The 19436-nt window shown below is 44.0% G+C and overlaps 1 protein-coding gene across 1 annotated transcript; it reads left to right on the forward strand.

Annotated features, from left to right (window-relative positions):
• Positions 1-416: 416 nt before the first annotated feature.
• Positions 417-18473, forward strand: LOC144889205 (E3 ubiquitin-protein ligase TRIM8-like; the record flags this gene model as incomplete). The annotated part of the gene is made up of 3 exons (XM_078769224.1): positions 417-478; positions 17341-17982; positions 18263-18473. Coding segments are annotated over exons 2-3 (781 nt in total), but the record flags the coding sequence as incomplete, so codon positions are not given.
• Positions 18474-19436: the final 963 nt, after the last annotated feature.

Genomic DNA, 19436 nt, shown 5'->3' on the forward strand with positions numbered 1-19436 from the left:
CAAAGTTTGAACCCAAAACTGAACGGAGATCAATCTACGAGCTGAGCTGTGCTGATGGTCCAAGGGAACTTTCCGAACTCGAACCACGATCATATCGGATCGAATAACAATCCGTGGATCCTGAATAAAGATCTTTTTGAAAATGTAAAATGATCGGACGAGCAAAGTGGATATTTAAAGGGACAGAGAAAGAATGGTCATCATGACGTCAAAAGGTGGAAATCCTCTTGAGTACTTCGGTTGTTCAAAAAATAAGACACAAAATAAGTGGAAACTTCCCAATGAAAGAAGGCTCAGTATGTTGCGTATTGTGAGGACCTGCATCAGATGCACGGACGAGAGTGCGCTTGTACGGCCTTACGTCATCACGTTCGTAATGACGTTACGGAAAAGGCGCTCGTCTGATTCTCGGAAGTGTTCGCGCGTTTCACAGACCGGACGAACAGGAGAGAGTAGCACACGGGATATCAGCGACACGGTGAATATATCGTCGATGATCAAGTTTTTACTGGTGAATAAATCGTCGGTCATCAAGTTTAATATTACTGGTGAATAAATCCTCGGTCATCAAGTTTTTACTGGTGAATAAGTCGTCGGTGATCAAGTTGAATATTACTGGTGAATAAGTTGTTGGTGATCAAGTTTTTACTGGTGAATAAGTCGTCGGTGATCAAGTTGAATATTACTGGTGAATAAGTCGTCTGTGATCCAGTTTTTACTGGTGAATAAATCGTCGGTCATCAAGTTATTACTGGTGAATAAATCGTCGGTCATCAAGTTATTACTGGTGAATAAATCCTTGGTCATCAAGTTATTACTGGTGAATAAATCGTCGGTCATCAAGTTATTACTGGTGAATAAATCGTTGGTCATCAAGTTATTACTGGTGAATAAATCCTCGGTGATCAAGTTGAATATTACTGGTGAATATATCGTCGATGATCAAGTTTTTACTGGTGAATAAGTCGTCGGTCATCAAGTTTAATATTACTGGTGAATAAATCGTCGATGATCAAGTTATTACTGGTGAATAAATCCTCGGTCATCAAGTTATTACTGGTGAATAAATCCTCGGTCATCAAGTTATTACTGGTGAATAAATCGTCGGTCATCAAGTTATTACTGGTGAATATATCGTCGATGATCAAGTTTTTACTGGTGAATAAGTCGTCGGTCATCAAGTTTAATATTACTGGTGAATAAATCGTCGGTCATCAAGTTTAATATTACTGGTGAATAAATCGTCGATGATCAAGTTATTACTGGTGAATAAATCCTCGGTCATCAAGTTATTACTGGTGAATAAATCCTCGGTCATCAAGTTTTTACTGGTGAATAAATCCTCGGTCATCAAGTTATTACTGGTGAATAAATCCTCGGTCATCAAGTTTTTACTGGTGAATAAGTCGTTGGCGTTCAAGTTTTTACTGGTGAATAAGTCGTCGGTGATCAAGTTGAATATTACTGGTGAATAAGTCGTCTGTGATCCAGTTTTTACTGGTGAATAAATCGTCGGTCATCAAGTTATTACTGGTGAATAAATCCTCGGTCATCAAGTTTTTACTGGTGAATAAATCCTCGGTCATCAAGTTATTACTGGTGAATGAATCCTCGGTCATCAAGTTATTACTGGTGAATGAATCCTCGGTCATCAAGTTATTACTGGTGAATGAATCCTCGGTCATCAAGTTATTACTGGTGAATAAATCCTTGGTCATCAAGTTATTACTGGTGAATGAATCCTCGGTCATCAAGTTATTACTGGTGAATAAATCCTCGGTCATCAAGTTATTACTGGTGAATAAATCCTCGGTCATCAAGTTATTACTGGTGAATGAATCCTTGGTCATCAAGTTATTACTGGTGAATGAATCCTTGGTCATCAAGTTATTACTGGTGAATAAATCCTTGGTCATCAAGTTATTACTGGTGAATGAATCCTCGGTCATCAAGTTATTACTGGTGAATGAATCCTTGGTCATCAAGTTATTACTGGTGAATGAATCCTTGGTCATCAAGTTATTACTGCTGAATAAATCCTTGGTCATCAAGTTATTACTGGTGAATGAATCCTCGGTCATCAAGTTATTACTGGTGAATGAATCCTCGGTCATCAAGTTATTACTGGTGAATGAATCCTCGGTCATCAAGTTATTACTGGTGAATAAATCCTCGGTCATCAAGTTATTACTGGTGAATAAATCCTCGGTCATCAAGTTTTTACTGGTGAATAAGTCGTTGGTGATCAAGTTTTTACTGGTGAATAAGTCGTCGGTGATCAAGTTGAATATTACTGGTGAATAAGTCGTCTGTGATCCAGTTTTTACTGGTGAATAAATCGTCGGTCATCAAGTTATTACTGGTGAATAAATCCTCGGTCATCAAGTTTTTACTGGTGAATAAATCCTCGGTCATCAAGTTATTACTGGTGAATGAATCCTCGGTCATCAAGTTATTACTGGTGAATGAATCCTCGGTCATCAAGTTATTACTGGTGAATGAATCCTCGGTCATCAAGTTATTACTGGTGAATAAATCCTTGGTCATCAAGTTATTACTGGTGAATGAATCCTCGGTCATCAAGTTATTACTGGTGAATAAATCCTCGGTCATCAAGTTATTACTGGTGAATAAATCCTCGGTCATCAAGTTATTACTGGTGAATGAATCCTTGGTCATCAAGTTATTACTGGTGAATGAATCCTTGGTCATCAAGTTATTACTGGTGAATAAATCCTTGGTCATCAAGTTATTACTGGTGAATGAATCCTCGGTCATCAAGTTATTACTGGTGAATGAATCCTCGGTCATCAAGTTATTACTGGTGAATGAATCCTCGGTCATCAAGTTATTACTGGTGTTACGTGGTCCTCCCGGTGACTACCTGGTCTCGGTGGCCCCCGGACCGTGAGAGGAACTCCGCCAGAAAGATCTATGATTTATACGCTTTCGTAACGCAATCAATATGAATTCCAGTCAATAAGAAACCCCACACCAAGGATCCGGAGTAATCAATAATATATTCCCCAAGCAATCAACAACCATCAACAATCAATCCAATATTACTAAGAACGCCATCTTATATATGTCCCCCCTTTCCCCACTCACGACCCCTTTTGGTCACTGTCCCTCACAATGTCTCTGGGCCCCTCCAGACCAAGGTGAAGGTCGGCTTCTCCGCACACGGGTGGTTGAACGAACCCATGGCTGACGTGCTCCCAAACGTGCACGTCACGTACCGGGAACAACGGCTGCAGCGCACACCTCCTTGCCAAGCAAAGCGGGCAAAGCAACGCGCGGTTTGCCCAGCGCGCGAGGCCCAAGGTGCGACCCGTACGCGTCCTTGTAGATGGTGAGGCGAACTGTGCACGCTTGGTTCCGTGCACGAACCCACGGCAACTTGACGTGTAAAGGGGTAATTACCCCGCGCAGGTAACTCCTTTCGCCAGACGGGCTTTCAAACGCAGTGTCCCCCACGCTGCTCAATATCAATACCGCTCGCGTCGGAGCTCGGCGAGGAAGAGGAAGATCGCCGCTTCTCCCGGACCTCGTGTCTTTTCTCCTTCCGTTTCCGGTCTCCTTTTCCCCAGAAGGGCTACTGACCCTTTAATCACAACAACCTTTAATCGACTACACATTAATAAGCAAAGACCTGAATAGTAATTCACCTAAATTCACATAAATCCGTAACACTCCCCCCCTTCAAGAAAGAAAGTTTGACGCCAGCGAAAACTTTCTTTGCCGGCCAACTTTGATAAACAAACCAGATAACTCACACCCCCCAAATCATCAGTTCCCCCCGGGCACAATTATCACTTAAAAATAAAGCAACAAAATTTCACAAAACCCCCAGATTAATTCACTCTGGACCAAGCGTCAACCACTTCTAGTTTCTCTTGAATGACGGTTAAGAGGTGGTGACCAAAGCCCCAACGTTAAACCTCTCGATAGCACTTTTTCGGGAGGCCCAGCTGAGTATTCCCTACATGGACGCCTAAAGGAATGTGGAGTTCACGGTTAGTCCGGGGAGGAACGTTCATTGCATGGACGCCTTTAAGAACGTGGAGTTCACGGTTAGTCCGTGCAGGAAAGTTCACTACCTGGACGCCTTGAAGAACGTGGCGTTCACGGTTAGTCCGTGTAGGAGCCCCGGCTCGGCGGCTCCCTCTTATCTAGTGCTTCAACTTCTCCAGACTCCTAACAGTTACGGTGGGACCCCTTGTCCCAGCCGTTACCTGACTGGCGGTCTCCGTTTCGGCCAGTGCTCTGACATTCATTCTTTCGGGAGGTGCCGTAACTCTGGGAGCCTCCATAGTAATATCGGCTGCTGCCAACCCCAAAACTACCGCCAAGTTGTCCTCTTCTGTAGACCTCTTGACGCCTACGAAAGGCCTTCCCTACTGTTATGGTCCGACCCTCCAAAGCCTTACCATTCCAATTCTTCTCTGCCTCTCTGGCGTCTTTTGTGCTTGCAAACGTGACAAAGCCGAACCCTCTTGACCGTTGCGTTTCCCTGTCTTTTACCACCCGCACTTCCACCAGCGGCCCATATCTGTTGAAGACAGAGGTCAGAACTTCTTCCTCTGTGTTGAAGTTCAGTCCCCCTACAAATAACTTGGAACTTTTGTCGCCATCCCGAGCTGGGGTGGTGTTATTTCCCCTGCGGGGCTCTTTACCCACCCTCGGGTTACCATAAATTTGCCCCCCGGCCAAATAATTCCCGATAATCACAGATACTCCCTCTACAGGAAGCGTGGCTTGTAAACCGACTGTGACCGGTCCTGACACCAAATCGGATTCCAAATGGATGACATGAAGTGGGGCACTAACACAGCCACCGATCCCTTGTAACCGAACACTATCACCAGTTGCGGTACTCTTTGACAATGGCAAAATGCCTTCAAGCATTAAGGATTGATGGGCTCCTGTGTCCCTCAATACCCTAACAGGTCTTGGGTTAGTCAAGTCTCCCTTGAGTAAGACCAACCCCTCATAAATAAATGGTTGGTAACTCTTCTGTGGGCGATTTTTTACGCTTGCCATCGCATTCGGAGTTGTAATAGTCGGACTCCGCTCTGGGTTTTCCCTTTTCATGAGGTAACAACTGGACATCAAGTGTCCAGGTTTTTTGCAAAAGGCGCAAGTCGGCCCGGAGGAAAAACTCGTGGTCTGCCTCGGGCCCCCCGGGAAATAAGTTTGTCTTGGGCCCGTAGCCCTCTGATTTCGAACAGGTGGGGTATCCGCGTTGTCCCCATAATCCTCTCGAGGCCGCCGCCATGTATTGTCGTTCTCCGCACCGGGTGTTCCATAACTCCCCTGCTGAAGTCTAGGCGAGGAGTTAGATTCGTGGACCCCTATCCGGTGTGTTAAGGCATAATCATCTGCCATGGTGGCTGCGTCCCACAACTTTGGTACTTTCTTTTCCTGCAGGTACACTTTGATGTCCTCGTGGACACACTGTTGAAATTCCTCCACCAGCATCAAGTCACGCAATGCTTCGAAGTCGTTCCCGACTCCTTTCGACTCACACCACCGATCAAACATGTTTTCTTTCACTCTGGCAAACTCCACATGGGTCTCACTCTCCCTCTTCCTGGCATTCCTGAATTTTTGCCGGTACGCTTCAGGAACCAACTCATACGCTTTGAGGATGTGCTTCTTCAATACCTCATAATCTGCACATTGGTCCATTGGTAGCGCCGAATAAATCTCTTGAGCTTTACCCACCAGCACACTTTGCACTAGTACGGTCCAGGCCTCCTCCGGCCAGTTTAACTGTCGAGCCACTTTTTCAAAGTGTGGAAAAAATTTAGCGACTTCCTTTTCACTGAAGGGTGGAACCAGCCTCACATGTCTGCCCACATCCCAGGTGTTCTGGCTAGGTGTCGACCCCGTCAGCAAGGGTGGTACCTCTCCCCGTTCTCTCATTAAATCCAGCTCCTTGAATTTAATCTCTTGCTGAAGCGCCAGATCACGTTCCTTCAACTCCCTTTCGGCTTTTCTCTCCTCTGCTTCGAGTTCCCTGGCAGCTCTCCTCTCCTCTGCTTTTCTCCCTTCTAACCTTTCCTGGAGTTCTCGTTCCACTCTCCTTTCCTCTGCTTGTTTCTCTTCTCTCCTCTCTTCTGCTTTCCTTTCTTCTTCTGCTCTTTCCTTTTCTGCTTTCCTTTCTTCTTCTGCTCTTTCCTTTTCTGCTTTCCTTTCTTCTTCTGCTCTTTCCTTTTCTGCTTTCCTTTCTTCTTCTTTTAACCTTTCCTGGAGTTCTCTTTCCACTCTCCTTTCCTCTGCTTGTTTCTCTTCTCTCCTCTCTTCTGCTTTCCTTTCCTCTTCTTTGATCCGTTCCTGGCTCCGTAATTGCAACTCCAGTTTCCGGAGCTCAACGTCTTCTGGTTCTTCAGGTAGCCACTCCCAGGCTAACTCGTCCCATGTTCCTAATCCCACCATAGACTGTATCACCGTGGTCTGCAACTCTGCCTTCCTCAAATTAGTTCGGACCTCCAAGTTAAAATGTTTGGCCAATTTCAAGAGGTCCGATTTTAGTAACGCTCGGAACTGTGCCTCACTCGGGGTTACCGCAAAGTTCTGTGCCACAAACGCCATGGTGCCTATCGTTAACACCTGTTAACCTTCACCCCAGAAATTTCCAACAAAGAAAAGCAACAGTATTACTATTATTGCTATTGTTATTATTATTTTTTTGTTGTTGTTGTTGTTGTTTTGTCGACAGAGCAAAACAATTTTAGGAACGTTGGAAAAGTTCCCACTCTTGGGAATTCTTTCCCGGACTAAAATTTAGAAAATTTTATAGATCCCGGACGAGCCCCCAATTTCTGTTACGTGGTCCTCCCGGTGACTACCTGGTCTCGGTGACCCCCGGACCGTGAGAGGAACTCCGCCAGAAAGATCTATGATTTATACGCTTTCGTAACGCAATCAATATGAATTCCAGTCAATAAGAAACCCCACACCAAGGATCCGGAGTAATCAATAATATATTCCCCAAGCAATCAACAACCATCAACAATCAATCCAATATTACTAAGATGGCCATCTTATATATGTCCCCCCTTTCCCCACTCATGACCCCTTTTGGTCACTGTCCCTCACAATGTCTCTGGGTCCCTCCAGACCAAGGTGAAGGTCGGCTTCTCCGCACACGGGCGGTTGAACGAACCCCTGGCTGATGTGCTCCCAAACGTGCACGTCACGTACCGGGAACAATGGCTGCAGCGCACACCTCCTTGCCAAGCAAAGCGGGCAAAGCAACGCGCGGCTTGCCCAGCGCGCGAGGCCCAAGGTGCGACCCGTACGCGTCCTTGTAGACGGTGAGGCGAACTGTGCCGGACGCTTGGTTCCGTGCATGAACCCACGGCAACTTGACGTGTAAAGGGGTAATTACCCCGCGCAGGTAACTCCTTTTGCCAGACGGGCTTTCAAACGCAGCGTCCCCCACGCTGCTCAATATCGATACCGCTCGCGTCGGAGCTCGGCGAGGAAGAGGAAGATCGCCGCTTCTCCCGGACCTCGTGTCTTTTCTCCTTCCGTTTCCGGTCTCCTTTTTCCCAGAAGGGCTCCTGACCCTTTAATCATAACAACCTTTAATCGACTACACATTAATAAGCAAAGACCTGAATAGTAATTCACCTAAATTCACATAAATCCGTAACACTGGTGAATGAATCCTTGGTCATCAAGTTATTACTGGTGAATAAATCCTTGGTCATCAAGTTATTACTGGTGAATGAATCCTCGGTCATCAAGTTATTACTGGTGAATGAATCCTCGGTCATCAAGTTATTACTGGTGAATGAATCCTCGGTCATCAAGTTATTACTGGTGAATGAATCCTCGGTCATCAAGTTATTACTGGTGAATGAATCCTTGGTCATCAAGTTATTACTGGTGAATAAATCCTTGGTCATCAAGTTATTACTGGTGAATAAATCCTTGGTCATCAAGTTATTACTGGTGAATAAATCCTTGGTCATCAAGTTATTACTGGTGAATAAATCGTCTGTGTCAAGTTATTACTGAGATTTTATTTGCAATTGTGTTTGTATCACTAATGATAATTGCTATGCTGTAGATATATATAAACTGAACTATACTGTGTATATATAAACTGTTTTATACTGTGTATATATAAACTGTTTTATACTGTGCATATATAAACTGAACTATACTGTGTATATATAAACTGTTTTATACTGTGCATATATAAACTGTTTTATACTGTGCATATATAAACTGTATTATACTGTGTGTATATAAACTGTTTTATACTGTGTATATATAAACTGTTTTATACTGTGTATATATAAACTGTTTTATACTGTGTATATATAAACTGTTTTATACTGTGTATATAAAAACTGTATAAAACAAACGGCCTACCGGGGCCGCCCAAAAGTCGGGCGTGAGGGGCACGTCCACTAATGGAACGCCTCTCGCTTCCCAAATCGAGGGCCACGTGGTCAGGAGAACCTCGTCCCTTCTGGTTGCCTTGCCGTCCCACCGTGAGCGCTGGTCAGGGTGTACTTCAAGCTAAGCTTAAGTGTTAAGTGTTAAGTTCCTCCTTGCCCTCGCAAGGGAAAGGCTAGGGTTAAGCTCTCCCAAATTTCCAAACACTAGAAATCGGACGTCTCAAATTAATTCATTAATTTGTTAATACATCTCAGTCGCCCGCGACCCCTCCAGCACGGGCGTCGAACCAGTTCATTTCCGGTGCGACCGGGCCGGATATCGGCCCGGCCGTGGCCGAAGCCGTTGATTCCGCCGTAGCACGCTAACGCGTAGGCTCGCGCGTCCCTGGTCCGCCGGGGCTCCGCGGGTGTCCTACCGTGCCTGACGCCGTTACCCTCTCAACTTTCGGGAGTAGGCGCCGGTGCCCGGGGACGGATTTCGCTGTCTAAACATGGTAGCGCTAGGCCAGTGGGACCGCCGGGACCCACGTGCACTCACAAGTTGTTATGCGCGTGGGTGGCAGTATCAGACCGGGGCGCCCAAACTCTCCCCGGCTAAAGTTCATCCTGAAAGCGCCCACATTGTGCGGACAAACTCCACCAATTGGCCGGTCACACTGTGCCTATCGGCCGGCCTCGAAGAGATTTTATTTGCAATTGTGTTTGTATCACTAATGATAATTGCTATGCTGTAGATATATATAAACGGAACTATACTGTGTATATATAAACTGTTTTATACTGTGTATATATAAACTGTTTTATACTGTGTATATATAAACTGTTTTATACTGTGTATATATAAACTGTATTATACTGTGTGTATATAAACTGTTTTATACTGTGTATATATAAACTGTTTTATACTGTGTATATATAAACTGTTTTATACTGTGCATATATAAACTGTATTATACTGTGTATATATAAACTGTTTTATACTGTGTATATATAAACTGTTTTATACTGTGTATATATAAACTGTTTTATACTGTGTATATATAAACTGTTTTATACTGTGTATATATAAACTGTATTATACTGTGTATATATAAACTGTTTTATACTGTGTGTATATATAAACTGTTTTATACTGTGTGTATATATAAACTGTATTATACTGTGTATATATAAACTGTTTTAAACTGTGTATATATAAAAACTTTTTTATACTGTGTATATACAACAACAACAACAACAACAACAACAACAACAACAACAACAACAACAACATGCATTTTAAGGCCATTTTCCCTGCTAGCGCGGGGGTTAGCCTTGCGGTCCCCATGACAAACTTCTCCATTTTGCCCTATTTTCTGCATCTCTCCTTGTTAACCCCCTTTGCCCGAATTTCTTCTTCCACCATCTTTAGTCAAGTCTTTCTCGGTCTTCCCCGTCCTCTACTTCCTTCTACATTCATTTCCATCACTCTTCTCAACCAGTCACTTTCATCCTTCCTCAACACATGACCAAACCATCTCAACCTGTTCCTCTTCACAGCCTCAATCACAGGCTCTATTCCCATCATCTTTCGCAATTCATCATTTGTCTTCCTCTCTCTCAACGATACTCCGCATATCCACCGAACCATTCGCATTTCCACCCTTTCCAGCCTTCGTTGCTGCTCTACGTTCATTACCCATGTCTCACTCCCATAAATCATAATAATAAATTATGTATTGTAATAAAATAATAAAATAATTTAATAATAAAAATAAATCCTAAATCATATATGTGTATATATAAACTGTTTTATACTGTGTATATTTAAACTGTATTATACTGTGTATATTTAAACTGTATTATACTGTGTATATATCAACTGTATTATACTGTGCATATATAAACTGTTTTATACTGTGTATATATAAACTGTATTATACTGTGTATATATCAACTGTATTATACTGTGCATATATAAACTGTATTATACTGTTGCGGATCTCCCGAAGCCCGTTCCACGTTACAAAGGGGGGATTAAACCCCTTTTTCCCCCTGGGTCTTCATGTCCACGAGGCCGAATCGCCACTTCCGCAGCAAGCGTGAAAACCTGGTCACTCTACTGGTCACTCTACTCTGACTGTACTCTGGTCACTCTACTCTGGACATGCTGCTTCTGCTTTCTCAACAATGGATGGAGGTCCTCAATGCCAAACAGGAAATCAGAGCTGTCTCCCTTGACATATCACGTGCCTTCGATACGGTCTGGCACCCCGCTCTGCTCACCAAACTCTCCTCTGTTGGTATCCATGGAAATCTCCACGCATGGCTGGCGGACTTCCTCTCTAGTCGTAGTCAACGTGTGGCCCTGAATGGGTTTCTCTCATCTCCTCTTCCTGTTCAGGCTGGAGTTCCCCAAGGCAGTGTTCTGGGCCCTGTGCTTTTTCTGGTCTTCATCAATGATCTCTCTGACTCTCTTGAAAATCCTCTCTATCTCTTTGCTGATGACTCTACTCTCTGTCGCTCCATTCTTCATCCCTCAGATCGGCAGTCTGCAGCCTCCTCACTCTCTGCAGACCTGGACAAAATCACAGACTGGGCAAACAAGTGGAACATGTCTTTCAATCCTGACAAATCTCACACTCTTACGATGTCTCTCCGAAAAGACCGACTGGACAACCCTCCCATCCACTTTCTGAATAAACCTCTCCAAGAAGTTCTGTCACTCAAGCTTTTGGGTCTCACTATCTGCCATGATCTTTCCTGGGAAAACCACATTTCAAATCTGGCCTCCAAAGCCAGTCGCCGACTGGGCATCCTCCGTCGTGCGAAGTCCTTCCTTGGCACACCTGAGCTCCTCACCACATACAAGGCTTTCATCCGCAGCTCAATGGAATACTGCTCTCCCCTCTGGGCTGGTGCTCCTGCCTCACACCTAGCTCGTCTTCACGCTGTTGAAACCAAAGCATTCAGAATCATTGGAATCTCCCATGATGAAGCTAACTCCAAGGGCCTCTCACTCACTCACCGCAGGCAGGTTGGTGGTCTTTCCGTCTTCTACCGACTCCTCTCTGGCCCTGCCCCCCCCCCCCAGCTCTCTCTGGGCTCTGTCCCGCAAATATTCCTACAGGTCGCACAAGATCTGCCTGCAACCCTCTTATGGTTAAACTGCCAAAATCAAGACTCTCTGCTCACCTTCACTCCTTCATTCCTCTTTTCTCCCACCTCTGGAACAAACTCCCTCACTCTCTTCAATCCCACTCCACCCTCCAGGTCTTTAAAACAGCTGTTCACCACCATCTCTTATCTTCCCCCATCCAAAACCTTGATCTTTTCTATCCCCGCTAATTTCACCCCAATTCCACTTTTTTGAAATACCAACTTCTGTCCTGGAAGTCCTTGGTGTCCTTGTGTTTTATACTTCTCCCACCCCACCCCCCCCCCCTTCCCACGCCTCCTCCCCCCAAGCACTCTCCCTCCCACACATCTCCCTGCTCTTAAATGTTGTGTGCTCTCAAGTGTTTGTGTGCTTCCCCTTCTCTTGTCTTCCACTCCCTCTTTTTATATATTTTGTTTGTCTGATTGATTTGTTTGTGAAGTAAATGTCAGCTCTTTCACGAGCCTCGATTCAGTATACAAAAAAGAAAGAAAAAAAAAGGGTGTCCGGTCGACGCCGCACGTACCTTTAACCCATGCTGCCACGAAAGCGGGGACCGGACCTCGCACGAGCCACGCTTAATCGAGTACGCCCAAGAGGTATGCGTATCACGTGACTCGTGCCGTTACTTTTATGGAACCCGATTTGTGCGGTTCTATTCGTACCATGCGAGGCCAATTAATGGAAGCGACGGGAACGGTCAAATCAGAGGAAGAACACAATTTATTTACACAATGTACAGTGATCAGGATAAGGAAAGGGGACACAGAGCAGATGCTTTACAATGTTAACATATCCAGACACAGGGCCCACTCACGCACACGGGGAGAAGGAGGAGGACGTTCGTGTGCCAAGCTTGCTTTGCCGTCGGTCGCTCTGGGGCAGCTCGCCCGGCGTGGCCCTCTGGCGGTCACAGCACGTATGCAGGAAAAGGCAGGCAGGAAGGAGATCGCGCGTCTGTGGCCCAGAATGGATCGTCTTCCCAAGCGCGATTAATACAGCGCAGGGCACGGGGCACGGGGGATTCGTGTACCGCGCGGCTATTTCAGTGATTCAAGTCCAACACTCTGACTCGTTCTCTTGCGCGTTCTCTCTCTCCGACGCGCACTCCAGCTCAACTCCTTGCGTTCTCCAAACTGTGCACACGACTCAACTCTTCTAAGATGGGGGGCTCGGAGCAGGGTTTTATGGCTCCGCCCCGGCCTTACTCGAATGTTCCAAGCCCCACCTCTCGTCCCCGTTGTCAGCCACTCCCCTCGAGCCCTGATTGGTGGCTCATTGCTTACCGGCACTCCCCCTGCAGCTCCCCCCTTCGGCCTTGCCAGACTTGTTCAGGCCTGCCACGTGGCATTTCAGCGCCAAAAGACCACCCTACTCACAGGCCTGCTCAACGCAAAACTAACACGGGAAAGGACTACGCTTACATTCACTAAGAAATAACTACACTATCACGAGGCTTCATGTTGTGGTGCGTCTACCTACGAGGGGGATTATCCTTTATTCCAAAACCGTAACAATACTGTGTATATATAAACTGTTTTATACAGTGTATATATAAACTGTATTATACTGTGTATATATAAACTGTATTATACTGTGTATATATAAACTGTATTATACTGTGTATATATAAACTGTATTATACTGTGTATATATAAACTGTATTATACTGTGTATATATAAACTGTATTATACTGTGTATATATAAACTGTATTATTCGGTGTATATATAAACTGTATTATACTGTGTATATACATAAACTGTTTTATACTGTGTACACTATATATACTATATATAAACTGTCTGTGAGCAGGATAGCTCAAAACGTTATTGACGGGTTCGGACGAAATTTGGTGGACATGTTGGGTGTTCGACAAGGATGAATTGATTCAATTTTAGTAAAGATTCAGATCCGGATATTAGAAAATTTTCAACTGATTCTTCACCATTGAGCGATGTGGCAAACACGATAGATAGCACGATATCTCAAAATGTTATGGACTGATTATGATGAAACCTGATGGACAGATTGGTTGTGTGATGAAGACAAATTGGTTTCATCTCAAATCCAGATAGTGAATGATTTAATCATTTTGTGATTCTTCACCATTGAGAGATGGGGCCAAAAACGAGATTTAGCATGATATTTCAAAAAGTTGGAAACTGATTATGACAAAACTTGGTGGATAAGTTGGGCAGGTGACGAGAACAATCCGATTCGATTTGGGTTCAGGTCCGAATCCAGATCCTGTTTATCAGTCGGATACAAAACATAAACTGTTCAGCCTGGTGGAGATATGCTCTGTATGTACCGAGTGCCATTCTAGTTCAACATCTTTCTTGATTGAAAATTCTTGCCATTTAGTTGCTTGTTTTGGCTTTGAAACCTGGGTTTGCATTTACCAAAGAATGCTTTTCTGGAACACACTTGGCAAAGGGAGATACATCTTTAAGGATTCCATCTTTTGAATGGAGATGTAAAGCTCGCAATTTGACTTAAGTTTGTACTTTGAATTTTGGATTGTTTGATTATTATACAGTCATGGCCAAAAATATTGGCACCTTGCACTTTTTTCAAGTAACTCACAATTTTCTCTAAAATACCGTTACGAATTTGGGTAGTGATATATGTAGAGCAGAGTAGATCTGAGTAGGTAACATGCTTCATGTGTCGCAGTAAGGAACACTACCTGTAATAAGTCCATGTGTAGGCGTTTTGTCGGTTAAGGTGTATAACTGTGGATCTACCAGGAGATTCGAGTGATAGGTAGTGTAGGGGTTAATGAGAAGAGCCCTTGTATGTCTCACCTGGTAATCAAACCTTTGTCCCTTATGGCACTGCAGACCACATAGACATTGGTTAGGATTCCCTTAGTACAACACTAATGACGCCCTTTCCCCCTGACATGACTTCAGAAGAAAGCAGGCCAGAACACCGCCACCCGGCCGCCACCATTTGCACCTCCGAGAGGCCTACCCGCTTCGCATAGCACGTGCTATAACACAAGGAGCAGGGACGGGAGTGAGAGTGGCGCAGTGGGCGTGCCCCTGGACGAGCCGGCGAGTCGATGGAGGCTCTGATTGGCAGAGCAGTGCGCCAATGCTGACGTCACCGGCCATGGATATGAACGGGGGCCGGACGCCATTTCGGGCAGTTCAGATGGAGTAGGACTATCAGTTGAGTGACATTCCTGGCAGTGAGAAGGTTTTTGAGTTCACGGTTCGCAGTGCACAGCTTGAGAGAGTCCCGGTGCGATCCTGAGTTGGACTTTTAGTGTGCCAAAGCTGACGTCACCGGCCGGAGATATTAGCGGGAGCCGGATGCCATTTCGAGCAGTTCAGATCTGATCCCGAGTTGAGCAGGAGTTGAGCAAGACTTCATGTGCACGAGAGAGTCGAACAGTTGAGTCACGAGTTGGTGTTGAGTTGAGACGAGTTCACTCCTGGCCCCTGGCAGTTCAGTAGAGAGTGACATTCCTGAGTCGAGGGCAGTTTGATTCCTGGTCGAGAGTTAGTTTTGCAGTGCGCAGTTGGCAGTGAGCAGTTGAGAAGCGACTTGGAAGGACGAGACGTGCGGTCACACCTGCGTTCTCTCCGTTCCTGTCTTTTCGTGCTTTGTGTGGGGATCGACCTCGTGTGAAGTCGCTGGCCTGCGTTGGGTGCTTTGGAGTTTGGTGCACGGACCTCATGGGCGGCGAGAGGATTGGAGCTTGGAGCGCGGCCTCGTGGGTACATCGGGGCCGAACGGAGCCGCATGTTGGACGGCGGCCAAAGCCAACGACGAGACAGATAAGCCGAGCTCCGCGTATACATTTTACATGACGTGTTCTTTTCTTTAATTCATATTCCCCTCGTGTTTCTGAAGTAGGTGTGCGGGATCCCGATTTAGGATATTTTATTACCGACGCATGCTTTTCCTGTCCTTGCTTTCATTGAATAAACCCTTATATTACTTTTTGTACATTATATCTGAATGCAGTTTCCTGATTGATTTGATAGTTAAGGCGGCGGGGACTCTCGCCGCTTCCCTCCATTCTGCGCGCTTAGGGGCTTTAGGTTTTGGAATCCGCCATTGAGTTTCCGCTTTGGAGTTAAAGCCTTCATGATCGGCATCCGCGACCGCCAGATATTAATTTCGGTGGTTGCACGACAATACGTTGAAATTGACAAAAGTATTTGGTCTCCACAGTTCTATATTTCCCTGTTAATATTACAGAACCTTTGTTTTTAATTCAGAACATAATATATCCATTTAAATCAGATAATAAAAAGAAATGGCATTGACAAAATTATTGACACCATGGCCTTAATATTTGGCAGCACAACCTTTGGACAAAACAACTGCAGTCAATCGCTTCCTATAGCCATGAATGAGTTTCCTTCACCTCTCTACTGGCAGGTTGGCCCACTCTTCTTGTGCAAACAGCTCCAGTTCTCCCAGATTTGAAGTGTGCCTGCTGTTTTCCCATCATCCCAACTGATGTTTTCAGATCTCCCCACAGGTGTTCAATGGGATTTAGATCTGGACTCATTGCTGGCCACTTCAGAACAGTTCAGCGTTTTGTCTTAACCATTCCTGGGTGCTTTTTGAAGTGTGTTTGGGGTCATTGCCCTGCTGCTAGACCCATGACCTTCGACGGAGACCCAGCTTTCTGATACTGGGTTCAACATTGCACTCCAAAATACCTTGGCAATCTCCTGATTTCATGATGCCGTGCACACATTCAAGGTACCCAGTGCCAGGGCAGCATAGCAATCCCAAAACGTCACTGAACGTCCTCCATGTTTCATGTAGGGAAGGTGTTCTTTTCTTTGAAGACTTCATTTTGTTTTCTGTAAACGTAGAGATGATGTGCTTTCCCAAAAAGCTCTAATTTGGTCTCATCTGTCCACAGAAAGATTTTGGCTTCTTCAGGTGTGTTTTGGCAAACTCCAACCGGGCTTTCTTATGTCTCTTTCAGCAGTGGATCCTCCTGGGTCTCCTACCATAGAACCCCCTTTCATTGAGTTGGCAACAGATGGTGCGAGTTGAAACTGTCGTACCTTGTGTCTGAAGGTCAGCTTGAATTTGTTTGGCATTTGGTCGAGGTGCTTTCTCCACCATTCGAACACTTCGCTGCGATCTTCGATCAAGTTTTCTCTTGCAGCCCTGTCCAGTGAGTTTAGCTACAGTGCCATGGGCCTTAAACTTCCTGATAACATTGTGTGCGGTGGACACAGCAACATCAACGTCTCTGGAGATGGACTTGTAGTCTTGAGATTTCAATGCTTGGCTACAATCTTGTGTCTCACCTCCTCAGACAATTCTCTGGTTTTCTTTCTTTTCTCCACGCTCATTGCAGTACACACAGTGACACAAAAAAGCAGAATGACTCCTCTTCTCCATTCAAACTGGTTGAATGAGTGATTTTTATATTGCATGCACCTGCAACTCACCTCAGGTGAGTTCAATTCCAAAGTAAAGCAGAATCACCTGCTTGAAATTTAATTATTTCTAACAACTTCTAAAAGGTGCCAATAATATTGTCCGGGCAATTTTAGGATTTCTGTGTGGAATAAGGTAAGATTTAGTAATTTTTTTCAGCTTGTTTTGTTTTGTTCCACTGTAAACAAAAGAAATGCAAATGTGAATACCAAGGTATTTTTAAATTTCAACAATTTTCTGAAAGAAATGGTGCATTATTTGAAAAAAATGCAAGGGTACCGATATTTTTGGCCACGGCTATATATGATGTAATTGTTCTCTTTGGTTTACTTGTTTTGTTCTTTTGAATTTTTTTCAGACTCTCCACATGCAGGTTTCAACTCTGCTGCACATGCTTTGTTGATCCCAGCAGTTCTCTGATCCCAACGGAATGGCTTCTTCTTCAATTAATATTGGAGTTAGTACCGATGAACTCACATGCACTGTGTGCCTCGACCTCTTAACCGAGCCTGTAACACTGGCATGCGGCCACTCGTTTTGTCATTTATGTGTTGAGAAATATTGGGAAACCGGGAAACAAGTTCGAACCTTTTCTTGTCCAAATTGCCGTGAGGTTTTTCCTCAAAAGCCAAAACTCAAAAAGAATGTGATGCTTGCCAGATTGGTAGAACAGGTGAAGATGAGACAGAGAGAACTCGGATCGAAGGTTGACGTGCAAGAGAGTGGAATTCACTGTGAGTTGTGTAAAAGAGAGGCGGTCAAGCTGTGTGTCCCGTGTCAGATCCTATGTTGTGAGAAGCACGTGAAGCCTCATCAACAGAAAAGACACAAACTGGTCGAGCCGGGAAAAGATGTGGGAGAACTGAGATGCTCCGAGCACGAAAATGCAATTCAACTCTACTGTATCGATGATGGGAAATTGATGTGCCTGATGTGCATGGATGGACAACATCAGGACCACAAAGTTGTTGCTGTGAAGATTGCTCATACTGAACTCAAGGTTTGTGTTTCACACTATTTTTCATCACTCGATATTATTAATTCCAATTTTTTGTGTGAATCATTTTCACATTCATTGTAAGGTGGGGAGATATTTTTTCTTAAACTTCTCAAAAAAATTTTTTTTCAATAAATCATGAAATATAGTCTTCTTGCAGTTGGACCTGAATTTTTAATGTACAAATTTACAATCTCGATCCAATCGTTATTGCCTCGATGTCATGAGATGACAATATTTTTCACTTGCTAAACCTAGAGCTGTACTTTACCTTTTTCTCCAGGTACCTCCTGCCATTTCACCTTCCTTATTCCATATCAGCCCATTTCCAGAATCACATCCTATGTACAGTGCCCTTCAATACTATGTGCAGTGCAATCACATACTATGTACAGTGTATTGGAACAGTGAAGTGAAATTTGTTATTGCTATATACTCCAAAAAATTGGATTTGATATCAAATTATGAATATGAGGAAAGAGAACAGAAGATGAGTTTTTATTTGTGTGTGTGTGTGTGTGTGTGTGTGTGTGTGTGTGTGTGTGTGTGTGTGTGTGTGTGTGTGTGTGTGTGTATTCAAAACACCTCACCACCACGTTATTAAAAACACTTCACAACCACGGAAACAAAAGTTTGAGGGAGTAGTTCAGTGACAACACAAACACTGCCCAGATATATAGACAGATGACTGTACCTGAGTTTCTGTGTTGTCATGATTTACACCAATCACAATAAAAACAATTATTTTGCACAAATGTATTTGTCGTGTTTGTGATATTACATTTTTATAAGCAATTTAGGTTGAAGATTTAGGCTGAAAAACAAAAACAAAAAACCCCTCAGCACATACATACGGGAGGGATAGGTGCAGACTGGAAGTTTGGGATAACAACACTTCACCACCACGTGATTCAAAACACCTCACAGCCACGGAAACAAAAGTTTGAGGGAGTAGTTCAGTGACAACACAGACACTGCACACAGAGATACATATATATTATATATATATATATACAGTCATGTGAAAAAGTAAGTACACCCCATGTAAAGTTTTGACTTTTTCAACATATTTCAACATACAGCTATTTGATCTTCATTTCAACAATATTGATAGATAAAGGTGATATAATATAACAAATATCATGAGACATTTACATTTTGTAGTCCATTGTATAATTTAAATAAACATAAATGCAAATTTCGCATGTGGAAAAAGTAAGTACACCCCGACATTTATCACTACTTCAAATACCTAAAATTAGAATCAGGTGCACCAGCTCAGGTGCAAATGATTAGAACATCGTTAGAGAGGATCTTGGAGGAACCTGTCTTATTTAAACCTCAGACATTTAGTTTGGTTTGCTCTTTGTTGTTGAAGTGTGTGGTGTCACCATGCCTAGATCAAAAGAGCTCTCTGAGGCCTTCAGAAAGAAGGTTAAAGATGCCTACGAGTCTGG

This window comes from Myxine glutinosa, unplaced genomic scaffold (genome assembly GCF_964187855.1).
Source record: "Myxine glutinosa unplaced genomic scaffold, kmMyxGlut1.1 SCAFFOLD_1714, whole genome shotgun sequence".
Classification (NCBI taxonomy): domain Eukaryota; kingdom Metazoa; phylum Chordata; class Myxini; order Myxiniformes; family Myxinidae; genus Myxine; species Myxine glutinosa.